This window comes from Colletotrichum higginsianum, chromosome 10, assembly GCF_001672515.1.
Source record: "Colletotrichum higginsianum IMI 349063 chromosome 10, whole genome shotgun sequence".
Classification (NCBI taxonomy): Eukaryota; Fungi; Ascomycota; class Sordariomycetes; order Glomerellales; family Glomerellaceae; genus Colletotrichum; species Colletotrichum higginsianum.
In genome coordinates, this window is record NC_030962.1 from 26,284 (window position 1) to 48,023 (window position 21,740).

The window sequence follows — 21,740 nt, forward strand, 5'->3', positions numbered from 1 at the left end:
TCACAGAGCTGGACAATGATGTCCATACTCAACGCCTCCTTTTCATGAAGGTGAAAAAAGGCTTCAGCGAGCAGGCCTATGAGCTGGCAACTGCCCAGCATAAGCTGGAGCTCCTGCAGGCCCAAGTCACCAATAATGCAGCAAGGAAAAGAAGGACAGTCCAGATCGACCCAAACACCAAGTTCGCTAATATCAAGGACATCCAGAAGGCTCAAATTGAGGCTGGCGAAAAAGAGGATATCACGGATGAGTCCAGCGAGTCTGATTTACCTAGTGAAGCTGAAAGCTGTATTGTGGTGGCATCTAGAAGAGTGCAATAATTAATTGAAGTCGATGGTTATGATGGAGATGGCTTCATTTTTGGGGTGCCCAAATGTGGGGGGTGCCCATAAGTGGGTGCCCGACGTTATCGTACTACGTCGTTGCTCTGCCGCTTGGAACTTGGATGGCCTTCTCGGGATGGGAACTCCTCGGGCTCTGGATAGGACAAACAGTCGGTATGATCTTAGTCGCAGGGCTTGAACTTGCTGTGATTCTTTCCGTCAACTGGAATAACGAGATCTGCAAGGCATTCCATAGGATAGGGGCCTAGAGAAGTCACATTTCATCAGTAAATGAAAACTAATGGGCGCAAATACATGTATTATTGAAGAACTCTTGCAAGACATTACGTCTACAGGCTTCCGGCCTTTCCAGCCTCTTATTGATTATGCGGTCTTTTCTATGTTGGGCCATCCTCCGAGAGATAAACCCACGGACGCAACTTGAGCCAAATGATTCCATTCGCGCCGCATTAAGTCATGGTCTCAGGAGCAACATACGTTCCTCTTGCAGCTCTCGGAGGGTATCGGACCACTATGCTGTAGCCCCCATGAGCTGGAACTCCCAGGTCGCGCAGGTGAGAAACACAGGCTCCGGGCCCATAGAGTTTGACAATAGCACGTTTGGATTTTACCTTGTTATCAAGGCTGTTCCAGTCCACATCTAGATCGGCAACCCATGAACACTGGGGATTATTGGGGCGGGCGGGGCGTGCGGATAACTTTCCCAACCTGGCTAGCTTCCGACTCCTCCTACAAGATGGAACGAAACCGACAACCATAAAAGCCAAATTTCAAGAACTTAGAAAGATGGCCACAAGATGTTTATCGATCATTCTACACTCATTGGTGTATTTCTGCCGACTCAGAAACCATGTTCAAAGCCTTTCATTATTGTTCACTCGTGGCTGGATCATTCGCCCATGTAGTGCAACGACCACTGCAGGGCAATGACGACGCCACAGTACCCCTAAACTACGAATATGCACGGTTTTCTGTCATTCAAGGGGCCCGAGAATATTGCTGACTTGCTGAAGGACCATTCTGCGTTCGCTGGCATCACAACCTACGGGCTGCTGCCTCACCTTCCCTGCCTTCAAGACGAATCCGTTGCTTTCGACATTGCCACTGTTGGTTTGTATTCCCACAGAGCTGGGTTATTTATATTTTTTATTCTTTTTACGTCTAGTTGACTTATGTTGTCAGGTATCCCTTTTGACAGTGGTGTGACCTACCGCCCAGGAGCTCGGTTCGGCCCTTCGGCTATCAGACAAGCCTCTCGACATCTGACTCTAGCGTAGGTGTCTCGCAGTCGTAGAATCATCAACATACTTGAACTAACTGATTGGCAGCGGAGGTTACAATGTGTAGGCTTTGCCAGTAGCTGCTACGCATCCATCTCTCTGACTCCTATGCAGACCTCAAAGAGTGAATCCTCTGAAGTTTTGGGGACAAGCCCTCGACTGTGGCGACATTCAAGCTTCGCCGTGAGTAGCGCCGACCCAATAACATAGATCAAGTGTTTAGTCTGACATCGAAATAGCCATGACAAGGAAATCGCGATGAAAGACATCGGAAAGGGATACACGAGCCTGCTTCGGCACTCAGCCTACACGAAATCGCCGGCCGAGTCGAACGGTCTGAAAACGGTTCCTCGACTTCTTACTCTAGGTGGTGACCACACAATTCTGCTGCCGATTCTCCGAAGCATAAACAAAGTGTACGGGCCCGTCAGCGTCATTCACTTCGATTCCCATCTGGATTCGTGGAACCCAACGCAAGGAGCGCCATCTGATGCCGCACAAATCACACACGGGAGCTTCTTTTACTGGGCAAACGAGGAAGGGTTGATTTCCAACTCGAGCAATATGCATGCTGGCCTTCGCACGACCCTTTCAGGGCTTGAAGACTATGATGAGGACGAGCTGTGCGGGTTCGCACGCATTGAGGCTCGTGAGATTGACGACATTGGCACACGCGGCATTATCAAGAAGATCATCGAGCGTGTCGGCACCGACAAGCCGGTATACTTGTCCATCGACATTGACACTCTCGATCCTGCCTTCGCTCCGGCAACCGGAACTTGAGGTTGGTCGACACGTGAACTTCGCACAATCATTAGAGGTCTCTCTGACGTCAACATAATTGCTGCGGATGTCGTTGAGGTATCCCCAGTGTATGACACAAATGCCGAGGTCACATCGCTCGCTGCAGCAGACTTGATCTATGAGATCATGAGCGTTTTTGTGAGGAGAGGTCCGATGACAATGGACGGTGAGTGAAGCTCTGTTACAAAGCTGTTCGAAGTTGAAACCATCCTGTCTCATTAAAACTCGTGTTATCCGGTCGTCTGGACTATTCGATACTGGGCGATGGCGACTTGTACGATACCGAAACTCGACATATGACCGAAGGCTGTTACACTTGGATAATACATTCTAAAACTTCTTGCTCAAAGCTCGCTGAGCTCAGCTGTGTGATAATCGCCCTGGACTCATCGCTGAAAATGTATTTAGTAACTCGGCCATTTATAAATATACGCAATGATACGTTTCAAAGTCGGAAAGGAGAGTATTGCAGAGCTCTTTTCAATTTTCTGCTTCCATCTATTTATTCATCCTAGAACAATGAGTTAATGCAGAAGTCCGGATTCACTGTAGTATTTTCGTTAGTAATTACCTCACCAAAGGTTGGCTCAGTTCACTCACATTTGTAGAACCATTCGGGCCACCTGAGTCCAGGGTCTGTATCTCGTACTTCCCATACATGCTCCAACGACAAGCATACGTCTTTGCGATTGTACGTGAGACCTCTGGGTGTCCGCAACCTTTCCAGAATTATCCCCCGTGCCTCATCCTCGACGGCTTCGCAGCCAGCGATGAAGAGTGGGAATAGAACGGCATGAGAAACGCGAGATGCGACAGGAATATTCCTAATTTCAGACACGATAACCTGCACCTTCTTACGTACCAGAGAAGCCGTGAATGGCATGCCTTTGAGGCGTACGTAAAACAAGAGAAATGTCGCTGCGTGCATGGCTTCGTTCAGAGAACGTAGCTCCTTCGGGTCTGCAGCGTGTGTTTGACAGCGATCCAAGTCGACTTCCCTAGCCATCAGAAGTTCTTCTTCAAGCTTGATCATTTGATTTTCCATGACTTTATCCGATGACCCATACTGACTGACGGTCTGCTGAGACTTTTGGATATCAAGAAGCCTGGCCAGGCGAAGAAGCGGGTTAACGAGGCGAGGAGAAAATGCGTAGATCGGGTTATTTAACCAATCACGGAAGGAAAGCGAATAGTTGTGCTCAATCTCTTCTGCTCGCATCTCCAAGCAGCGGTAGACCTTATCGCTCACCAGTGTCCGAGAACTCTGAAACGAGCATACCGTTGATATGACAGTCCATCGTAGCATGGAAAGTATCAGCTGAACGGATGGCGACAGAAGATCTGGAGAAGATTGCGGACGTGTGTAGAATCCGACTGCCAGTGTGCCTGAGGATTGCAAATAATCTTGGCTATCACCCTGGCCAGAGTGGTGCAGAAATATTCCACAGGCAATCAGAGAGATTAGAGTCCAGATTTGGTTCCAAGGTGAGTCAGAGTGCGGTTGAGCTTTTAGGGCAACAGCGGCTCTTCTTGAACAGTCCATTGCGAGTTGTTGAAAGCCACCACCGTTTCCGCTGGCGTTGTATTGAAACGCCGCAAAACTGAAAATCGAGCTCCGTAAACTTTCGTCAGAAATCGCCATTTGTGGAATGGTGGCTATGAAAGGGTCTTGGGATCCTGGAAACTTGAATAAGTCTTTGTCGTCGAGGCACAGAAACCCGTCCTTAGTTATTTGCAAGAAATACTGCCAGAGAAAACGTCTCTCGGGTGATGCCAGCATATCCGGAGGCCAAGGCATCGGACAGTGAGTCATTGATGTCGAGATGTGGAAGGATTCTTGGTGATTCCCATTCACCGGACTGCAAGAAATCAAGCCCGAATCCACCTCAACACTATTCAGAACGGAGTTTAGTGCGTCGTTCAAGCTTGGAGAGTCCAAGAGCTGCGTAACGTCGAATTGTGCGTCGTCGAAGACAGGAAGTAGTGCGTCGTTTGAAGCCGACTCTCCGTAAAGCTCCATACTCGGAAGGGCATCCTCGTCTGTTAAAAGTGTGTCAAAGCGATCATCGTCATTGTTGACGTCTTGAACGCCAGGAAGACTGGACCCCGGAATCCCACTATCGCCCATGTGGGGGCTAGCGAGCCAGAGACAACCGGCTAGATCACCAGTTGACGTATCATGGTCAACATTCTCCGGGAGAGTCCCAGCTGAATCTAGGGCTGTTGACCCAGAATTCGAGCTTGGTCTCTCGAACCTGTGGCCACTGGAGACATGTATCTGCCTGCTTGGCCCCTGATCCTCGAACTCTCCCGGGGTCCATATCTTGAATACTTCGAGGTCGCAAGCCAGGTGAGTCTTTAAGCACTGTGAACATTTCGGGCGTTTTTTTGTCACACTATACATTTCGTTAGTCTAGGCTGTTATTTTGGTGTATCAAGTAAGCATGGTGACAGTGTCGTCAACCATTGGCGGTGCACTCCGCAAGGTGAGACGTACTCTTCGCTTCTTCCGAACGCATTGCGCGCATGCACCTCTAGTACGTTTGCTATGCCTGGTCGGCATGACTAGCAAATAAAACGAGAACGATGACGTTTCTAGTAGACGTTCTGCCTAGTTTTAGGCGGGAGGAGGTTGACGACAAAAGGACTGGGGTACAATTGTGGAGAGAGAAGTTGATGTTGCGATGCCATCGGGACCGGACCAACCGAGGATCCGAAGGTCACAGGAGTCACCACGTGATTTACCTCCTTCATAAAGGTCACTTACACCTCAAGCCCGTTTGGTACCTCGCTCGCAATAGACTCTCTTTCTCCGAAACCCTAGTTATCAACATGTGTTAACCATTCGTTACTGCCGTTCGAACGGTGCTCCTGTGAAACCAACAGTTTAACTTAGCCTAGAAGGCCTGGGAGCCTTGGTACTGGCCCCTGTCTCTATCAGCTACGAAGTGGAGTTGTTTGGGGCAGATCTTCTGGTTGTTGCTGTTCTGCGGAGGAGGGGAAAGCTAGATGGACGGCATAAATTATAATGTATGGATCGTCATGCCCCCAGCGCGTCCGGGCCCATCAGGCGTGCCTGAGTCATCCCGGTCTTCATCGGGGCGTTCCGGTCATATCAGTGTTCCAGCCCGACTCATAATATCTTCATTCACTTAGCTATATAGATCACAGCAGACCTTTTCATTTGTGTAATTAGTCATAGAGACAGGGATCTTTAATAAGTACGAATCTTGCGTCCCATGCTCACAACAGTATGCCAGTAGCCAACCTTCATTGTTTTCTGTAGTGGCAGTGAGAACATGTTGTTGAAGCCGGGTGAGAGAGGCTGGTTGAAGCTGAAACTCTAACTTAGAAGCAGTCATCCACCTCGCAATATTTCAGATGCGCTGTGCGAGTTGAGGCTATTTCGTCCTCGATTTGGCGCTCTTTGCGCGTGATTATTGGAATATCCCAGTTGAATTCAGTAAAGCCTTAAGCTAAAAATGGATTGTCTTTCTATAAGATGCATATTTAGAAGCTCTTCTAGCAATGAACTTCTTTGGATTATTCTACTTTTGGTAAGACTCCTTCTTTTTCTATTCAGTCTTTGACAATTAATTTATCTTAGAAGATTTAGTTCTAGATCTGTATTCTTATCTATCTCTATATTTATAAATGCTGTCTAATGTTATCTCTTGCATTAGAAAATCCTAGCTTACCTCTGTACATGTACACAAGACCTCTTTTCAAACCTAAAGATTATCAGCCTTGTTTAAACTTAGCTATTAATCCTAAAGCTGCTACCTTGCCAAGACGTTCAAGGCTACTAGCAGCAAGAATTTCCAGGACGCTAATTTCTAGCCCAAAGGCAACCTTCCACCAGCGTCGCAACTCAATCGCCATGAGCGAATCCAGTCCGAGCTGCTGTAGCGTCAAGGACGTGTCCACCTCCGCATCATCTTTAAGCATCAAATCGTACACTTTGGAACCGATCTCCTTGGCTAGAAACTCGGCGCTCTCGGTTGTGGTGAGCAAAGCCGGGCTGTCTGCCGCGGCCGCTAGGAATTTCGTCAACTCGCCCGAGGACTTTTTCTGTCCGGAGTCGTGGCCCAACTCGGCACTGTCCCTAAAGTTGTGGTAGAATCCCATTCGACGATCTCGGCGCCAGTTTGTGCGCGTGTTAGGGTCGTTCAAGTCTTCCTCGGATCGAAGGCCCATGATGACCTGGCCAGTGCTGACCCAAGGCTTCTGCCACCCTGACTCGTCCTTCTCCTCGCGACTCTCATGGGCGGCGGCAGCGGTTGTCGGGCAACGTGGTGGTCTCGTTCTGACCGACGCCGGCGACAGCTTGATTGCGAGTTCCAAGAAGTCGAGCAGCTCCGGTTCGCGGAGGAAGTACAACCCCTGGGCCTTCATGTTCTTCCGCGCGAACTGGTTTTCAGCCACAAAGCCGACGCCGTCAATCGGGCAGATGTTGAGTATAGACGCCGGAAGGCCGAGGCCGCGGCGGTACTGCGTAAAGGCCTCGAGGAACGTGTTGGCGGCGCTGTAGTTGCCCTGGCCCGGCTGCTCCACCACGGTGACTAAAGAGCTGGCCATAACGAAGAAGTCAAGCGGCGTCTTCTTGAAGGCTTCATGCAGGGCCCATGCTCCGCCGATCTTGGGGTTGTTGGCGGCAAGCCAGTCGTCGTAGGCCATACTGGCAATGGGCGCGTCGCGCAGCACCATAGCAAGGTGAAGGACGCCCCTGATGGGGTGGGGCGAGAAGGATATGGCCTTTTGCACGTCGGCGGGCGACTCGGCGTGGCCTGCGACACAGACGACTGAACAGCCCGCCGCCTCGAGTTCGGCTATGAGCGCCCGGTCTTTGGGCTTTTGGCCCGCGGTCCGAGAGAGGAAGACGAGTGACTTTGCGCCACGCTCGACGAGCCAGGTCGCAATGGGGACACCGAGACCCCCTAGACCGCCGGTGATGAGATACGAAGCTTTGTCTTCCATACTAAGCGGTGGCGATTCCGGCGTGCTTTCGAGTTGCGAGCCGATGTGTTCCGGCATCATGACGACGGCCTTTCCAATGTGGCTGCTTTCCTGAACCCACCGGAAAGCGTCCTGGACGTTGCTGGCCTCGAAAGTCGACATAGGGTTCAGCGGCTTGATGGCGCCAGCCTTGAGCAACTCGGTGCATCTTTTCAGCAGTCTGCAGAAAGATGAGAAAGTCAGCATAGATACCATGTTACGGTGTATGGATATAGGGTGTAGACATGTCACAGGGCTATGACACCTACCCTCTAGCTCTTTGCGGACGCTCCTGGCACATCAGAGTCAGGTCAACGCAGCAGTACGATCTGTTGGCTAAGAAGTGGCGCATGTTGAGGCTTCCCTCCTCAATGATGTCTCGCTTGCCGAGCTCAATCATCTTTCCAAAGGTAGCTACGCACTCCCAAGACGCGTGGAGGAGTTCTCCCGAGACCGAGTTGAGGACAACGTCAACGCCGCGTCCACTCGTCGCCTTCTTCAGTCCCACGGCAAAGGAAGCGTCACGAGAGTTGAAGATGTGGTCTCGTGCAATACCGAAAGTCTCGACAAGATACTGGGCCTTGGCTTCGCTGCCGACGGTGGCGTAGATCTGTATTGATCGAGTGTCAGATGCCGCATATGCCACGTAGCTGAGAGTGTGGGAGAGGGAGGGTGAAATCGATTGAGAGCGCGCGCGCGCGAGAGAGAGAGAGGGGGGGGGGGGCATTTTGGGATTCACATCTCAGCAACAACAACCAACTCCTGTTGCTTACCTCTGCGCCAATAAACTGGCACAATTGGATGGCAGCGTGACCAACTCCATCGGTTGCTGCGTGGATGAGAACGGACTATATGGGTTTGGAAGAACGCCTGTTAGCATATCGACGGCGTTTACAAACTCGCCCGTTGTGTGTCTTGTTGCACAGAGACAGACATAGACACATGCCACGGCTTTTGCTTGCTTACCTGTCCCTTTTCCAGTTGGCCGATGTTGATTAGACTCTCTATAACCGTGCTGAAGACGACGGGAATCGTGGCAGCTTCGGCAAAAGTGATATCATCACTGATCCTCTCGACGAGGTCGGCCGGCGTGGTGATGACTGTTTGGAAGCAGGACGTCGGCGGCATGGCCATGACCCTGTCCCCAACAGCCAGCCCAGTTATGTTGCGTCCAATGCCGGTCACCACACCTGCAATCTCGAGGCCCAAGGGGACCGTCGTCTCCCCGCCGGAAGGCCTCAAAACACCCATGGCGAATAGAACATCTTTGAAGTTTAGGCCAACCGCACGGGTATCAATAACAACCTCATCATCCCCAAGGCCGGACGCGTCGGGCTGGGCCACCTCTTTGCTGACCCAGACAAGGTTCTCGAGTGAACCGGCGTGCTTGGTTTGCAGACTTGTCGTCATCGAAACCACCCGAGACCCGGCTTCGGCTGGGTGCTTGGTAGAGATCTGGCGGAGCTCCTCCATGAGGGAGAAAGGCTGGTAGCGGCCAACCTTGATGACGCCGTCGTCAATGACATATTCCATGTCGGACGCGAGCAGACCATTATTGGTGGCATCGGCATCATTTCGTATCTTGCACAGAACCTTACTCAGCAGTTCTGTCGACTTGGCCTCGGCTGCTTTGGCAACTTCCAGGGTATAAAAAGGTACCTTGGACTCTGCGCGGACGGAGCGCGCCACGCCGAGGGCCTGCGCCGATCTTGGATCCTTGCAGTTTACCTGTGCAGGTTTGGTGACCCAGAGAATGTTCCCGGCCTCGTGCTTCTGCAGTATCTTCTGGAAGGCGTCCCATCGTTCCGCCGTGATGTCTTGGAAGAAGAAGGATTCCACGTCGAGCAGCGAGACGACGTCACGGTCGTGAGGGATGGCGGCATCTTCGCTCAGCGTGAAAACGGACACCTGGAAACCGTCCCGTTCGAGCTGGGCCACCACGCCCTTTGCAAGGGAGCTGGTTCGGTCAACTACCAAGACGGTTACCTCGGGGTGGCGGTTACTACTCCCCGCGCTCTTGGTCCCTTTTTCAATTGTTCTGGCTGCAAACTCAGATGCGGCGGTGGAGGCGGCGGGGTCATTTCCGCCGCTGCTGCCCACACCCACCGGCTTGGTGCTGACGATGGCGGCGCAGTACTGGTACGGCTCCTCGTCGTCGAGGACGGCCGTGTCGACACCCGAGAAGCCGCATGCCTTGAGCTCGTCGTCCCACCTCTCGAGGCTGATGTACGGCTCCAGGGGCCGGCCGTCATCCTGGCCGAGCCACCAGCCGGCAAAGGTACCGAAGCTGTAGTTGGGCGTGCGGACCAGCGCACAGAGCTCCGTCATGACGAGCATTCCACCGGGCCGCAGAAAGGGGTAGAGGTTCCCGAGCGTGTCCCGGATGCTCTTGGTGGCGTGGATGACGTTGGGCGCGAGAATGATGTCGTACGAGTCGGGCTCGAACCCGCCCTGCTCGAAAGGTGGGCGGCTGATGTCCAGGGCCTTGAACTCCATGTTCGGGGCGTAGGCGAAGCGCTCGCGGGCCTGCGGGAAGAAGCCTGCAGAGATGTCGGTGAAGGTATACGTGTCGTATGCCGGAAGCCCGCCCGGCCGGATGATGTGGCGGAGGATCATCTCCGTTGTGCCACCGGTGCCGCCGCCGATCTCGAGGATTCGGCAGTTGGGTCGCGCATTGGAAAAGAGCTTGAAGAAGTCGCCCTTGCCATAGCTGATGCAGTCGTATACCCGGGTCAGCAGGTTGCCCTGCATGAGGAGGTCGAGGGGATCAGTTCGGCCGACAAACACATCCCGGACGATGTCAAACACGCGCTTTGTGCAGAGTGCCAGGGCGCCCTTGGGCGAGTCCTTGGCCAAGACCCGGCAGAGATGGTCAATCATGACACGTCGGTCGGCTGAAGGAAGTGAGACCAGCGTCTTTACGTCTTCAGCTCCGAGAACCGGATACGTGCCGTTCTCGGCCCGGTTGATCTCCACGGCAAGCCAGTCGCGGAACTTGTCAAAGTGCCAGTTGCAGGCCTCAAGCCCGTGGACCGCAGGACCGCTCTCGAGGATGCAGAGCAGGGTCATCTTCTCCTGGAGGATTGTGTCCTCTTGGATGGACAAAGGCGGGGTGAAGAGCGTAGCGTGATCTACCATGTCGAACAGGGGAACCCATTCAAGGCGGGCTGCCGCGTGGGACTCTTGTAACAACAAAGACGTCGTGTTGTTGCTGCCGCCGCCGCCGTCGTTGTCGACCTGCTTCAGCTCGAGACCACGGAGACGGAGGACAACATTGCCACCAGACGTGATCTCCACACCGACTTCGTTCTCGCCGCCCCGAGGGGGTGCCCAGGAAAAAGCGTCCATAACTGGAGAGCCACGGAACACGGTCAGTTCCTTGATCGTAGTGGGCATCTTCAGAGGGCCGAAGCGACGACCAACGCCCTGTACCATAGCGACAAGGATCAACTGCAGGGCGACGTCGATGATGACGGGGTGCAGAGGGAAAGCCGGGTCGGCCGCCCGGTTCTCGCCTGCTTGGACGACGGCGGTGGCCACGTTGTTCGTTACGGACGAGGCGATGTCGGTCAGCGACTGGAACTCGGGGCCGTAGACGATGCCTATGTTGTCCATGTTCTCATACCACTGACTCTTGCCGACACGGCGGACCATGGTCTCAGGATCCGGTCTCGGGGAAGCAACCGGAGGCTGCTCGGTGCATGCCCTGACCTGGCCGTCGCAGTGCTTGGTCCAGCCGACACCGTTGTAAGCCACGATGCAGAACTCGAACCAGCTGGAGTCGGTCGTTTTGGTCAGCCTCCGGGGCCTCAGCGACGTCACGATCTCGACCTCCTCGTCCGACAGCATCATGGCCGAGTGCACCGAGGCGTCCCGCACCTGGTACCCGGACTCGATCCCGGTATGCTGCCGGACGGCCTCGCCGGCCATGGCGAGATAGCCGGCAAAGGGGAAGACGGCGTCGGTACGAATCTTGTGATGCGCAAGCCACGGCTCGCCGACCAGGGTCAACTTGTTGCGCCAGAGGGGCTCAAGCGGCGAGCTTTCGTGGATGCGCAAGCCCAGCAACGGGTGGTGGCCGACCTGCCGCATGCGCAACTCCTTGGACAAGCGGGACTCGTACCAGAACGAACCCCCGCTGTGGTCCCAGGGGTAGCGAGGCAGGTTCGTAAGCACCGACCGCGGTCCCGAGGCCACGATGGCCGCGGACCAATCGGCGCTGACGTTGTTCTGGTAGAGCTGGCCGAGCGCGGCGAGCATGGTGTGTCGGGCGTCCCGCCCGCGGATCAGAACCGAGACGTAGCGGCAACCTTCATCACGGCCCAGCCCGGCGCCGGCGCCGACGATCTGGCGCAGGGGGCCGGCGAGCGCCGAGTGCGGGCCGACCTCGAGGAAGACGGCGCTGCCGGGCTGCTGTTCTGCGAGGAACGTCTGCACGGCTCCACTGAATCGAACCCGAGAAACCAGGTTAGAAACCCAATAAGACGGCCCGAGTTCGCTGGGGGAGGTGATGACCGAGTTGGTGACGGAGGAGAACATGGGAAGAAGCGCGACGCCGGATGGCTTCTTCTCGCCCTTGCCCCGTGTGACTACTGCTGGCAAGCTCTGCAAAAGAAGCTGCTCGTACAAGTCGGCAATATGTTCCATGTGCTGCGAATGGTAGGCCATGTCGACCTTGAGCCGCCTGGCCAACGTGTCCGGCCTGTCGCGTTGGATCCGGTCGAGGACCTTGTCGAGGACGTCGACGTCTCCCGACAGCGTGACGCTTTGCGGGCTGTTGTCGCAGGCGATGACGACCTTTTCCAGCCCGCTAATGTACGGGGCGACCTGGTCCACGCCGAGACCGACGGCGCCCATGCCTCCCCCCATCGACGTACACGATGTCACGTAGCCTCTGTAGTAGGCCGAGACGATGGCCTCGTCCAGTGACATCAGGTTGGCGGCGTATGCTGCTGCGATCTCTCCGCTCGAGTGACCAACAACGGCATCCGGGCGTATGCCGGCGCGCCGCAGGTAGTTGACCATGGCTATCTGGAGGGCAGTGCAGATGGGCTGCGAGAGAGCAGCCGTGTGAAGCTTGCTCGATTCTTGAGGGGCCATGAGTTCATCTGTGAGAAGAAGGCAGAGTTGGATACGTCAGTCAGAAAGCCTAAGAAAAGTTCAACCTCGTCTCTGTCTCTCTCTCTCTCTCTCTTTCAGTCACTCTCTGAGAGGGTTACATCGTTTCACGTCCAGCCTCTCTCTCCTTCAAAACACACACACCGCGAAGACAAACAGAATGAAGCTTACCTTCAATGTTCCAAGTCGGGGTTGCGGCAGACCCTTCAAACTTTTGTCCATGGCCGACAAGTCCCTCTTGAAGCCCTCGTCTGTTTGTACCAGCTCCTTGCCCATGTTAGGCCACTGGGCCCCCTGGCCTGTGAAGATCATGAGGAGCTTGGGCTTCGCGTTAGGAGCCTTGATTACGGACGAAGTCTCCAAGATTCTGCCGTCGGCAGAGGCCACCATGAACGCCCGTTGCGGCAGGTGATCTCGGTGCAATGCGAGGGTGTACGCAGCGTCATCGACCACCGCGGGGTGTTGGCTCAGGTACTGTTGAATGTTCTCCACCGCCGTCTTGGCCGACCTGGCCGTGTTGGCAGAGGCGAGCAGGAGTCGCGGCCCGTTGGGACGAACAGAAGGAATGGTTGTAGTCTGAAGCCCGATCGCCGGAGGAGCTTCCAAGATGACCTGTGTGTGGATAAAGAAGAAGAATAGTAAGCATCCATATCATATCACAGCCCACAGCCTCCATCTCTCGTCTTCGTTTTCGTTTCCTTGTCATCGACTCGACGCGAGGGTGTAGATAACTATAGCACTTACATGAGCATTGGAACCGCCGATGCCAAACGAGTTGACACTGATGCGACGATCACGATCAGCCGGCCAGGCCACTGGTTTCGTGGGTACTACGAGCTTCTTGTCTTCAAAAGGTACTGCCACGATTTGTTAGAGAGCCGCGTTTCTTTTGACGGGTATATGTATATGTCTTTAGCGTGTAGCAAAATCACTCTTTCTCTCTCTTTCCTAAAGCCATACGAGAGTGGCGCAATCACACACGCAGACTTACTTTTGGGGTTGGGCGTAGAAAATTTGATGTTTGGAGGAATCGTATTGTTTTCTAAAGCCAACACGGCCTTGATCAAGCTCGTCAAGCCAGAGGCTCCCTCGGAATGGCCAACATTTGGTTTGACCTATATATCAGAGGCAAGAGAAGTGAATGAGTCAGTTGATCAGAATTAGAATCGCGTGAGTGCCCACGTAAGAGTCGTACAGAAAAGCTTGACTTTTTTACGGCGACATCATCTGTCTGTCATGTCGTGTAATTGTAGGCACAGGCCTGTGAGTGTTCGGGTTCTCACTTACAGATCCAATATACACTCCGTGTTCTCCAAAAACATTACCGACTGCATTTGTCTCCAAGGGGTCACCTGTAGGGGTTCCTGTACCGTGGCACTACAGTAGATCATCAACGTAAGCACATCTTTTCTTTCTCTCTCTACCTTCACAAAAACATTGGCGCTCGAGTTGGGTCGCCCCCCGGCCTCCGAGCACATATAGGCACATTTGACTTACTTCGACAAAGGCAGTCTTGCTGGGGTCCAGCCCGGCGTCTAGATAAACCTTGCGCATCAAGGCCTCATGCATAGCGCTGTTGGGTGTCAGCAGCGTCGAACTGTTGCCGTCGCTGTTTGTTCCCGAAGCGCGAATAATTGCTCGGATGGGGTTGTTGTCCCGGATGGCATCGTCCAGCAGCTTGATGTACACGGCGTTGATGGCTTCTCCGCGGCCGTACCCGTCGGCCGCGGCGTCAAACGTCTTGCAAGATCCCTCCGGGGAGAGCATGCCTTCTTCCGTCATGGCGGCTGTCGTGGTTGGACCCATGATCAGATTCACACCGCCGACGATGGCGCCGACACAGTCGCCATTCTGCAGTGCGCGACAGGCTTCGTGAAGGCCTACAAGCGATGCCGAGCAGCCTGTCTTGATGACCATGCTTCAAAGAACACAGGCCACACTGTTAGTGTTTGCTATGATTCGCGCTGTGTGAATACAAAGAAGAGCGGATGTAGAATGGTCTCCCATATGACATGGGGGCCCTACAGAGTCACTCACCTTGGCCCTTTCAAGTCATACTCATACGATGCGCGGTTGGCAATCATGAGATCTCCATGGCCGGTTAACAGGTAGCCTCCGGCGTGCTGTTGTTCGCGTGCCGCCATCTGCAACCAATCTTCGCTAAAAGTCCCCACGTAGCATCCCACCGCTTTACCACGGTAGTTGACCTCGCCGGCATTCTCGAGTGCTTGGCGAACGACCTCGAGGAACTGGCGCTGCTGTGGATTGCACCTCTCGAGTTCTTTCTGGCTCATCGAGAACAGGCTCGTGTCGAGAGATCCCAGGTCTTTATTGACAAAGTAGCCACACTGCGTCTCGATGGCACCTTTCTTCCCTAGAGTATTGGCAAATCCCTGGTGGTTGTATTTGGACTCGGGCACGTGGCTCTGGAGGTCCTTTCCGTTGACAAGGACCTCCCAGAATGCATTGGTATCCCGAACGCCTTGGGGCAGACGCAGCCCAATGCTACAAATGGCGACTATTGGGGCGTGCTGAGACTGTCTGCGAATTCTAGTCATCGTCTGAAATGTGAAAGAGGGGAATTTGGAGTAGAGTCTGGGTACTGGTTAGACAGAGAGGGGGGTAGGGTTAAGGGTTGCTGTATAATGTATGGAGGTGGTGGCGGGGGTACTAATAAGAAGGAAAAGCTTCTAATTAGAGTTGACAGTTAAATTCTAGACTCGACTTTGGCTGAAAGTATGATTCGAAATCTTGACAGAAGAGGTACTTGTACTCGCTTATATATCTCATAGAGACATGTCTCTTGAATAAGTAACGTTGATGGTGCTTATACTTTGCTATAACCTGCTGAACTGCTTTACATCTGCCCGGGTTTCCTGAAATCTCTAGACATCTAGTGGGTGATTTTGTCTGTGGTTACTCTCTTCCCAAACTTCAACTCGCCAAAATGACAAGAGAGTGTCCGTGTGGTATATACAGGCGCTTGTGTTAGGTCTCTTGGGTTTCCAGCACGCGATAGACTTTGGCGACTCGCTCTATCCCCTACTCCTGGTACGTCTGGACTGGGTCGCTGGACTGCTCCTCGGATAGCTGTGGGATCAAAGGGCTGGTGAAAGGCTTCATGGGCGTGTTGAGTACCGGTCGGTATCCGAGCAGGACGCTGTACTTGTCGAGCTTGGCCTGGTCGCCTGGAGCGCCAATGACGCGGTGGAAGCCGGAATGGAGCACCTCGTTGGTCAGGACGGCGAGGGCGTCGCTGATGTTGACGATGACGTGGCTATTGACGGGCTCGACCCAGCACTAGTCGGCCTCGTTGTGATTGCCTGTGGCTGGGTTGGGGTTTGGATTCGTGCTGCTGCTGTCGGGCTCTAAGATCTGCAGGCCACTGACCTAAGTGAAAAGCATGGCGATGCTGACTGAGTTACGGTGAGGAGGGAATTTGGCCGCGTTTGGATTGTCTCCTGGTGCTGTGGCAGGATATTGCAGTACGCGGAGGAAGTTATATGACGGGTCCTCGCGTCGGTGCAGCGACATCAGGGCCCCGGGCTCAAGCTGCAGCTGGGTCTCGAGAGTACGCAGCATTACATGACAGACCTCGTTTTTCTGCGTAAGGAGCGAGGAGAATAGGTTGCGGTGATCCTTGAGTTAATGAGGAAGCTGGAATATGGATTGTTTATTTATGACAAGTTCGTAGAACGGGATCTAAGAAAAGGAAAAAAGGTCTCTTGGTTAGTACTCAGCCTCTTCTTCACTTGAACCTGAAACCGAAACTCAACAAGCCTGTGCTTTTAGAGTGTCCGCAATTTTGAAGACAAGGACACTTCGGATAAAAAGCTATGATAAGAAAGATACTGTTGGCAGATCTGGATATTATCTCGGGGGGTCGGTTGGGCAGTTCAGTCTCTGATTTTGACTGGCTGGTGCCCAGCTGCTGTTGGCTTTATGTGTTGTGTGTCTGCTCTCACTTACACCCGCACATTTGTGTGGTATGGTTAGCTTGACTTACGTTGAAAGCTTTACTGAACTTGGGCTCGCTGTTCTTGCTGATGCTGGGACACTTATATCTGCTACACAATGCAAGGTAAGCATTTCTTCTGGAATGGGACTCTGCCTACCGTCTCACAACGTACCCTAAATCAAAGACTCCCGTCGTCTCACGAGACTTGTATGACAGTTTTGTCTCTATGTCGAGTACAGGCAACGTGGCTTTACCTAGGTTGCAGACCTTTACTGCCTGATTCCAGAGTTGTTCTCCTTTAGGACAGTCCTGTAGGTTGAGATAGAAGAAGCTGGTCGAGAGACATATATCGAAGAGCTTGTCGAGCTCCTTCTCGTCATGCCTAAGGAGGTTGCTAAGGGACACACGGGGAAGGTCGATCATGGGCAAGCCATTGGGGAAGGGGATGGGGGAAGACATGGTCTGTAGAAGGACAAAGGAAGAAGAAAAAAGTACAAAGCTATTAATTGAATGTTTGGTTGTTGTAAGGGCCTACAGTGACTGTATGCTACTAGGTTGTTCAGGGTTCGTGTTTGTGATGATGTCTTTGGCTGAGAAGCTCTGATGGAAGCTTTTATAACGATTACTCCCTGCTGTTGGCTGCAGGAAGGCGTCTTCTTTAAGTCTCAGCTAAGTTAGGAAATGCTTAAGGCTGCTCTTGGTTTACACTATGCTATGTCTACTTTACACTGTTCGATAAATCTTACCTCGTCCTGATTTGCAGCAAGTTTATGCTGCGTGACGTTTTAGCTTCTTGGAGTAGTGTACTTATGTTGAGGCAGGCCTGCTATCACAAAAGCTGCTACAGATTGCGCCCAGAGCAGCGAAACCACCCGAGTTGACGGGTGCATGAGTGAGTGTTGGGCCCGGATAGATCTACAGCTGAACTGGTCCCCTATCTCGGGATCACTGAATCTGGCAATAATGCTTTACCCCACTACCAACTCAGGTTTGGCCTGTATTTGTGGTCCTACCGGCCGTCTGTTGGCCTGTTAGTCAAATTACATGTCGCATAAGATGTACAGCAATCATATAAGTCATGTGGTCATGTCGACAGGAAGATTCCTTCAACTTTCAGATTCTACCGAAGCAAGAATGTATTGCCCTAGTCATCGGGACGATGTATCTTGATTAGCTTCAGATTCATCCCACCAAACTTTTTGTCATTTCCCAAATGGCGCCCTCTAGCCGCCCCCCCTCTACTAACACAGAAAACAGAAACTCCCCAAGTCTTGTTCCCTTTCAACAGTTTGAAAACTCTCATGTGTCTCATCTACCACGGACTGAAACCGTATATCCCGATAACCTTGCCAGCATCCTCCAGCTTGTCTGTCTTGATGACTGCGGCTACTCGGTCCCCTCCATCGGCCGGCAACGCCGCACCCCTCGCTGTGAGTGAAGCGGGATCGCCTGTGAAATTGGTGGCGCAAAGGCCAGGATCCGCGCCAAACACAAGAATCCCTTCCGGCTTGAGACGCACTACGTACATTGTCATCAGCATGTTCAGCGCGGCCTTGCTCACTTTATACTCGGTACCAAACGGCGTGTAGTACGGTGAGGTCGGGTCACTGGCATGCGTGATGGAGCCCATGCTGGAGCTCACAAAGACAATGCGTGCCGGCTTGTGGACGGCTTTTTTCAGTAGAGGAAGAAATGCCTCTGTAACCCCTAGCGCACCTATAACATTCGTTTCTAGCACGCGGCGGAGCGCCCCAGTCGTAGGTGGGTGAGCCATGGATATGATGCCCGCATTGTTAACCAGCACGTCAAGCCTCCCGTACTCAGACTCAAGACGGCTGACTGCATCGTTCACAGAGGCCTCGTCCGTAACGTCTATCTGCGTAGTTGCGACGCTGCCTTTGGCGCCTGGAATTGATTCTAGCTGTCTTGTGGCTGTCTCTCCGTTGGCGGACTTGCGGCTACCGAGAACCACGTGGTACTCGGAAGATGAGAGGATCAGATTTTTAGCGGCTTCGTAACCAATTCCCTGATTGGCTCCTGCAGACTCTACTATCAGCAAAGTTTCAATCTACTTTACGTAGGTTGGGCAAACAATTAGCTCGAACCTGTGATGAGAATTATCTTCTTCTCTACTAAGGCCATGGCGAATGGGGTCTGTTAAGTATGTTGGAGACGTGGAAATGGTTGGAAGCGAAATGAACACTGCCAGGGACAAGTGACTTTATAGACAACACTGCAATTTTACCAAACTATCCATGACAGCAAACCTATGCCACGCAATTGCATCCAAGAGCATGGCACAGCGGCCAGCTGTTGTCTTTACACTGACTCGATACCCTGGAGCTGCATCCCGGCTTCGTCTTCTGACTGGTGTAGATGTAAGCTTCCTTAGGAGAAACACTAAACGGACAGGGAACACATCGCGCGGTGTACGAACCGAAGCTCTCACAGACTCTCTCAACCTTGCTTGTTTGCCCGAAAGTACGGATGGTTCGGACACAATGAGTTATCAAGCTAGGTCAACCCATTTTGTTTTTGCCCCTCTACTCACACCTAGGGTACAGTTATCAATAACAAGCACTTCAATTTATACTCCTGGATGAAAAATCATGATCACTGTTAATTTATGATTATTTTAGAAACTGTCACTTTTAGCGTATCTTCGGTTCAAGTGTGGGGGGGGCAGGGTGTCTTTCTGGTTTTGAGTCATTTGTTGGTTTATAAATCTTCTCTTTGCTCCAGGACCTGACAAAGTCCTTCCTCTTTGATCATTGCATCTCTCTTTGCGATATTGTAAGCTATTCCCACCATGCGATTCGCAATTTTCTTATCGGGGTCTGTTCTTCAAAGCCGGCTATGCTACGCCGCGAAGGTGGCGGATGAGTATAGCCACTTATTCGGCACACCAAGCCAGTCAGAGACATTTGACTATTTAGTGAGTTTCCGAATTCCATCTTGAGCAAAATAACTGCATCTCGATTTGGTGCAGATACTTAGCTGCTAAAGAGCCTTTCCGTGTGTTTCCAGTAGAGCATATTGTCCAATTGGGACAAGCGAGCTAACTGATGTTCGCACATTTAGATCGTCGGCGGTGGCAACTCCGGACTAGTGGCAGCCATGCGCCTGTCCGTCGAGGGCAACTACTCGGTTGCCGTCGTGGAAGCTGGTGGCTTCTACCAGGACGACGCAGGCAATACCACGGAGTTCCCGGCCTACAACTCCCAATACATGGACGAGCCAGGCACTATCGACTGGAAGCTCACGACCAAGCCCCAAGCAGTAAGTAAACCCACTCAAAGACAGACACGGTTTCTCGAACCTCCAGTCTCATGCAATTCTACAGCAACTAGGCGGCCGGTCTGTCGCTTACGCCCAAGGAAAGACACTTGGTGGCAGCACGGCTCGGAACGCCATGGTCTACCAGCGGGGCACTGCAAGCTTCTACGACCTCTGGGCGACGGCCGTCGGTGATACGAGCTACGATTGGAACAATATTCTTCCCTTCCTCAAAAAGAGCGTTTCCTTCACCCCAGCTGATGGAGAACTCCGCGGCGGGCCAGCCGGCACCTCGGACATGACTGCCTTCGATCCCGAGGCGGGGCCTCTGAATGTGGGTTACTGGAATTATTTCGTGCCCGTGTCCGCTGCCTTTGCGAAGGGCATGGAGACTTTGGGGCTGGTGGAAACTCCAACCGGAATGAACAGCGGGGAGGTCCTCGGCTACGCGCAGTTCCCGGCCGCCATCGATAGCGAAACACAGCTGCGGGATTCCTCTCAGACGTCTTTTCTCAAGGCGGCGGCGAATTGCGCTGGGGAGAGATTGAGAATATACCCTAATACGCTGGCGAAACGGATTGTATTCAATGCCAAAAAGGCCGCGTCTGGTGTGGTCGTCAGCTCTGGTGGACCTGAATACGTTATCAACGTCAAGAGGGAGGTTGTGTTGGCTGCCGGGGCCTTTCGCACGCCGCAACTGCTTATGGCATCTGGCGTCGGACCACCCGGCGTTCTCGAGGAGAACAATGTGACTACAGTTAGTGCGTTATCAGGTGTTGGACAAGGTATACACGTAAGTGGTTTCATACGGAAAAGATGGGCTAGTTTTAATAGCCCTTGGTCACAAAGAACAAAGAAAATCTTCTTTCGACTTTTTGAAATATTTTGATGCTGACTGAAATCATCTGCCTAGGATCACCCAGGATTCGCTGCAGTTTACACAGTCGATGGTGTCTCACAGCACAGGTTGTGGAACAACCCGGAATACAAGGCCTTGGCGGAGGAAGAGTACAGACAATCTGTCTCTGGTCCTTTGACGGCTTTTGCGGTCAATTATATCTGTAAGTAACATCCAACAACCTCTTAAAAACTAGAATCGTAGGTTGGAAACTGAGCCTGGCGACTGGTGCCCTGATTTGCAGTGTTTGATCGGTTGCCCAAAGACGCAAACATTAGTGCGGGCCTACGTGAAAACCTTGAGCAATACCCCGAGGATTGGCCACATGTTGAGTATATCTGGAACGCGGCTGGGCAAGCTACAAACACATCTGGTGACTACCTTGCGCTTGGCACTGTACTTCTCACCCATGCGTCGCTCGGTTCCGTCACTATTAACTCTTCGGACACGGCCAACCCGCCTGTTGTTGATGTCAGATGGCTTTCAAACGACACCGACCGAGAGCTAGCTATTGAGGGCGTGAAGCGTGCCCGTGCTTTGGCGGCTTCCACAGGCGTGATAAAAACCGAAATAGCCCCTGGCCCCGATGTACAGAGCGACGAGCAGATCTGGGAATGGATCAAGGCGAATACTGTGACGGCTCACCACGCCACTGGAAGCTGTAAAATGGGCCGAAAGGATGATGCTTCGGCCGTCGTCGATGCCAAGGGCTGTGTATTGGGTGGCGCCTCGTCCTTGCGCATCATTGACGCTAGTATCATCCCAATTGCGTTTCCAGGCCAACCAATGGCGACGATTTGTATGTCAACCCCTATCCAAGCACTCATCGATACGGAAGTCAATATCTCTTATAGTTGGAGCTTTTAACTAACTGTTGATCTGTAGATGGTATCGCAGAGAAGCTATCTGCAGATATAAATGGCTGACATCAATGCTAAGAGCGTCATGTATATATGTAGTAAAAATGAAATAGGTAAACAAGCTAGACAAGAAAGCGCACTATATAACTTCAGCTATATTCCGAATTAGACAGTTAAAAACATTAGCGATAAGTAATTAGCTAACAT

The 21,740-nt window shown here is 52.6% G+C and overlaps 6 protein-coding genes across 6 annotated transcripts; 2 read left to right on the plus strand and 4 right to left on the minus strand.

The window, feature by feature from the left end:
* Window positions 1-1,303: 1,303 nt before the first annotated feature.
* On the plus strand, window positions 1,304-2,407 carry CH63R_13451 (Agmatinase; the record flags this gene model as incomplete). The annotated part of the gene is made up of 4 exons (XM_018308425.1): window positions 1,304-1,454; window positions 1,527-1,617; window positions 1,739-1,807; window positions 1,864-2,407. The coding sequence occupies 4 exons, from the start codon at window positions 1,304-1,306 to the stop codon at window positions 2,405-2,407; spliced, it is 855 nt and encodes a 284-aa protein (XP_018150743.1).
* A 532-nt stretch (window positions 2,408-2,939) lies between these two features.
* Window positions 2,940-4,803, minus strand: CH63R_13452 (C6 zinc finger protein; the record flags this gene model as incomplete). The annotated part of the gene is made up of 3 exons (XM_018308426.1): window positions 2,940-2,974; window positions 3,029-4,468; window positions 4,617-4,803. The coding sequence occupies 3 exons, from the start codon at window positions 4,801-4,803 to the stop codon at window positions 2,940-2,942; spliced, it is 1,662 nt and encodes a 553-aa protein (XP_018150744.1).
* A 1,366-nt stretch (window positions 4,804-6,169) lies between these two features.
* On the minus strand, window positions 6,170-15,099 carry CH63R_13453 (KR domain-containing protein; the record flags this gene model as incomplete). Its single annotated transcript, XM_018308427.1, has 9 exons — window positions 6,170-7,604; window positions 7,693-8,033; window positions 8,197-8,271; window positions 8,390-12,454; window positions 12,713-13,153; window positions 13,286-13,398; window positions 13,533-13,656; window positions 14,039-14,459; window positions 14,579-15,099. 9 exons carry the CDS (start codon window positions 15,097-15,099, stop codon window positions 6,170-6,172), a joined length of 7,536 nt encoding a protein of 2,511 aa, XP_018150745.1.
* Window positions 15,100-15,583: 484 nt separating this feature from the next.
* On the minus strand, window positions 15,584-16,958 carry CH63R_13454 (Oxidoreductase; the record flags this gene model as incomplete). Its single annotated transcript, XM_018308428.1, has 4 exons — window positions 15,584-15,841; window positions 15,959-16,144; window positions 16,548-16,605; window positions 16,672-16,958. The coding sequence occupies 4 exons, from the start codon at window positions 16,956-16,958 to the stop codon at window positions 15,584-15,586; spliced, it is 789 nt and encodes a 262-aa protein (XP_018150746.1).
* An 853-nt stretch (window positions 16,959-17,811) lies between these two features.
* On the minus strand, window positions 17,812-18,641 carry CH63R_13455 (Short chain dehydrogenase; the record flags this gene model as incomplete). The annotated part of the gene is made up of 2 exons (XM_018308429.1): window positions 17,812-18,545; window positions 18,605-18,641. The coding sequence occupies 2 exons, from the start codon at window positions 18,639-18,641 to the stop codon at window positions 17,812-17,814; spliced, it is 771 nt and encodes a 256-aa protein (XP_018150747.1).
* Window positions 18,642-19,308: 667 nt separating this feature from the next.
* CH63R_13456 (GMC oxidoreductase) lies at window positions 19,309-21,599 on the plus strand (the record flags this gene model as incomplete). Its single annotated transcript, XM_018308430.1, has 6 exons — window positions 19,309-19,434; window positions 19,581-19,778; window positions 19,843-20,568; window positions 20,737-20,836; window positions 20,918-21,472; window positions 21,586-21,599. The coding sequence occupies 6 exons, from the start codon at window positions 19,309-19,311 to the stop codon at window positions 21,597-21,599; spliced, it is 1,719 nt and encodes a 572-aa protein (XP_018150748.1).
* Between the last annotated feature and the right edge of the window lie 141 nt (window positions 21,600-21,740).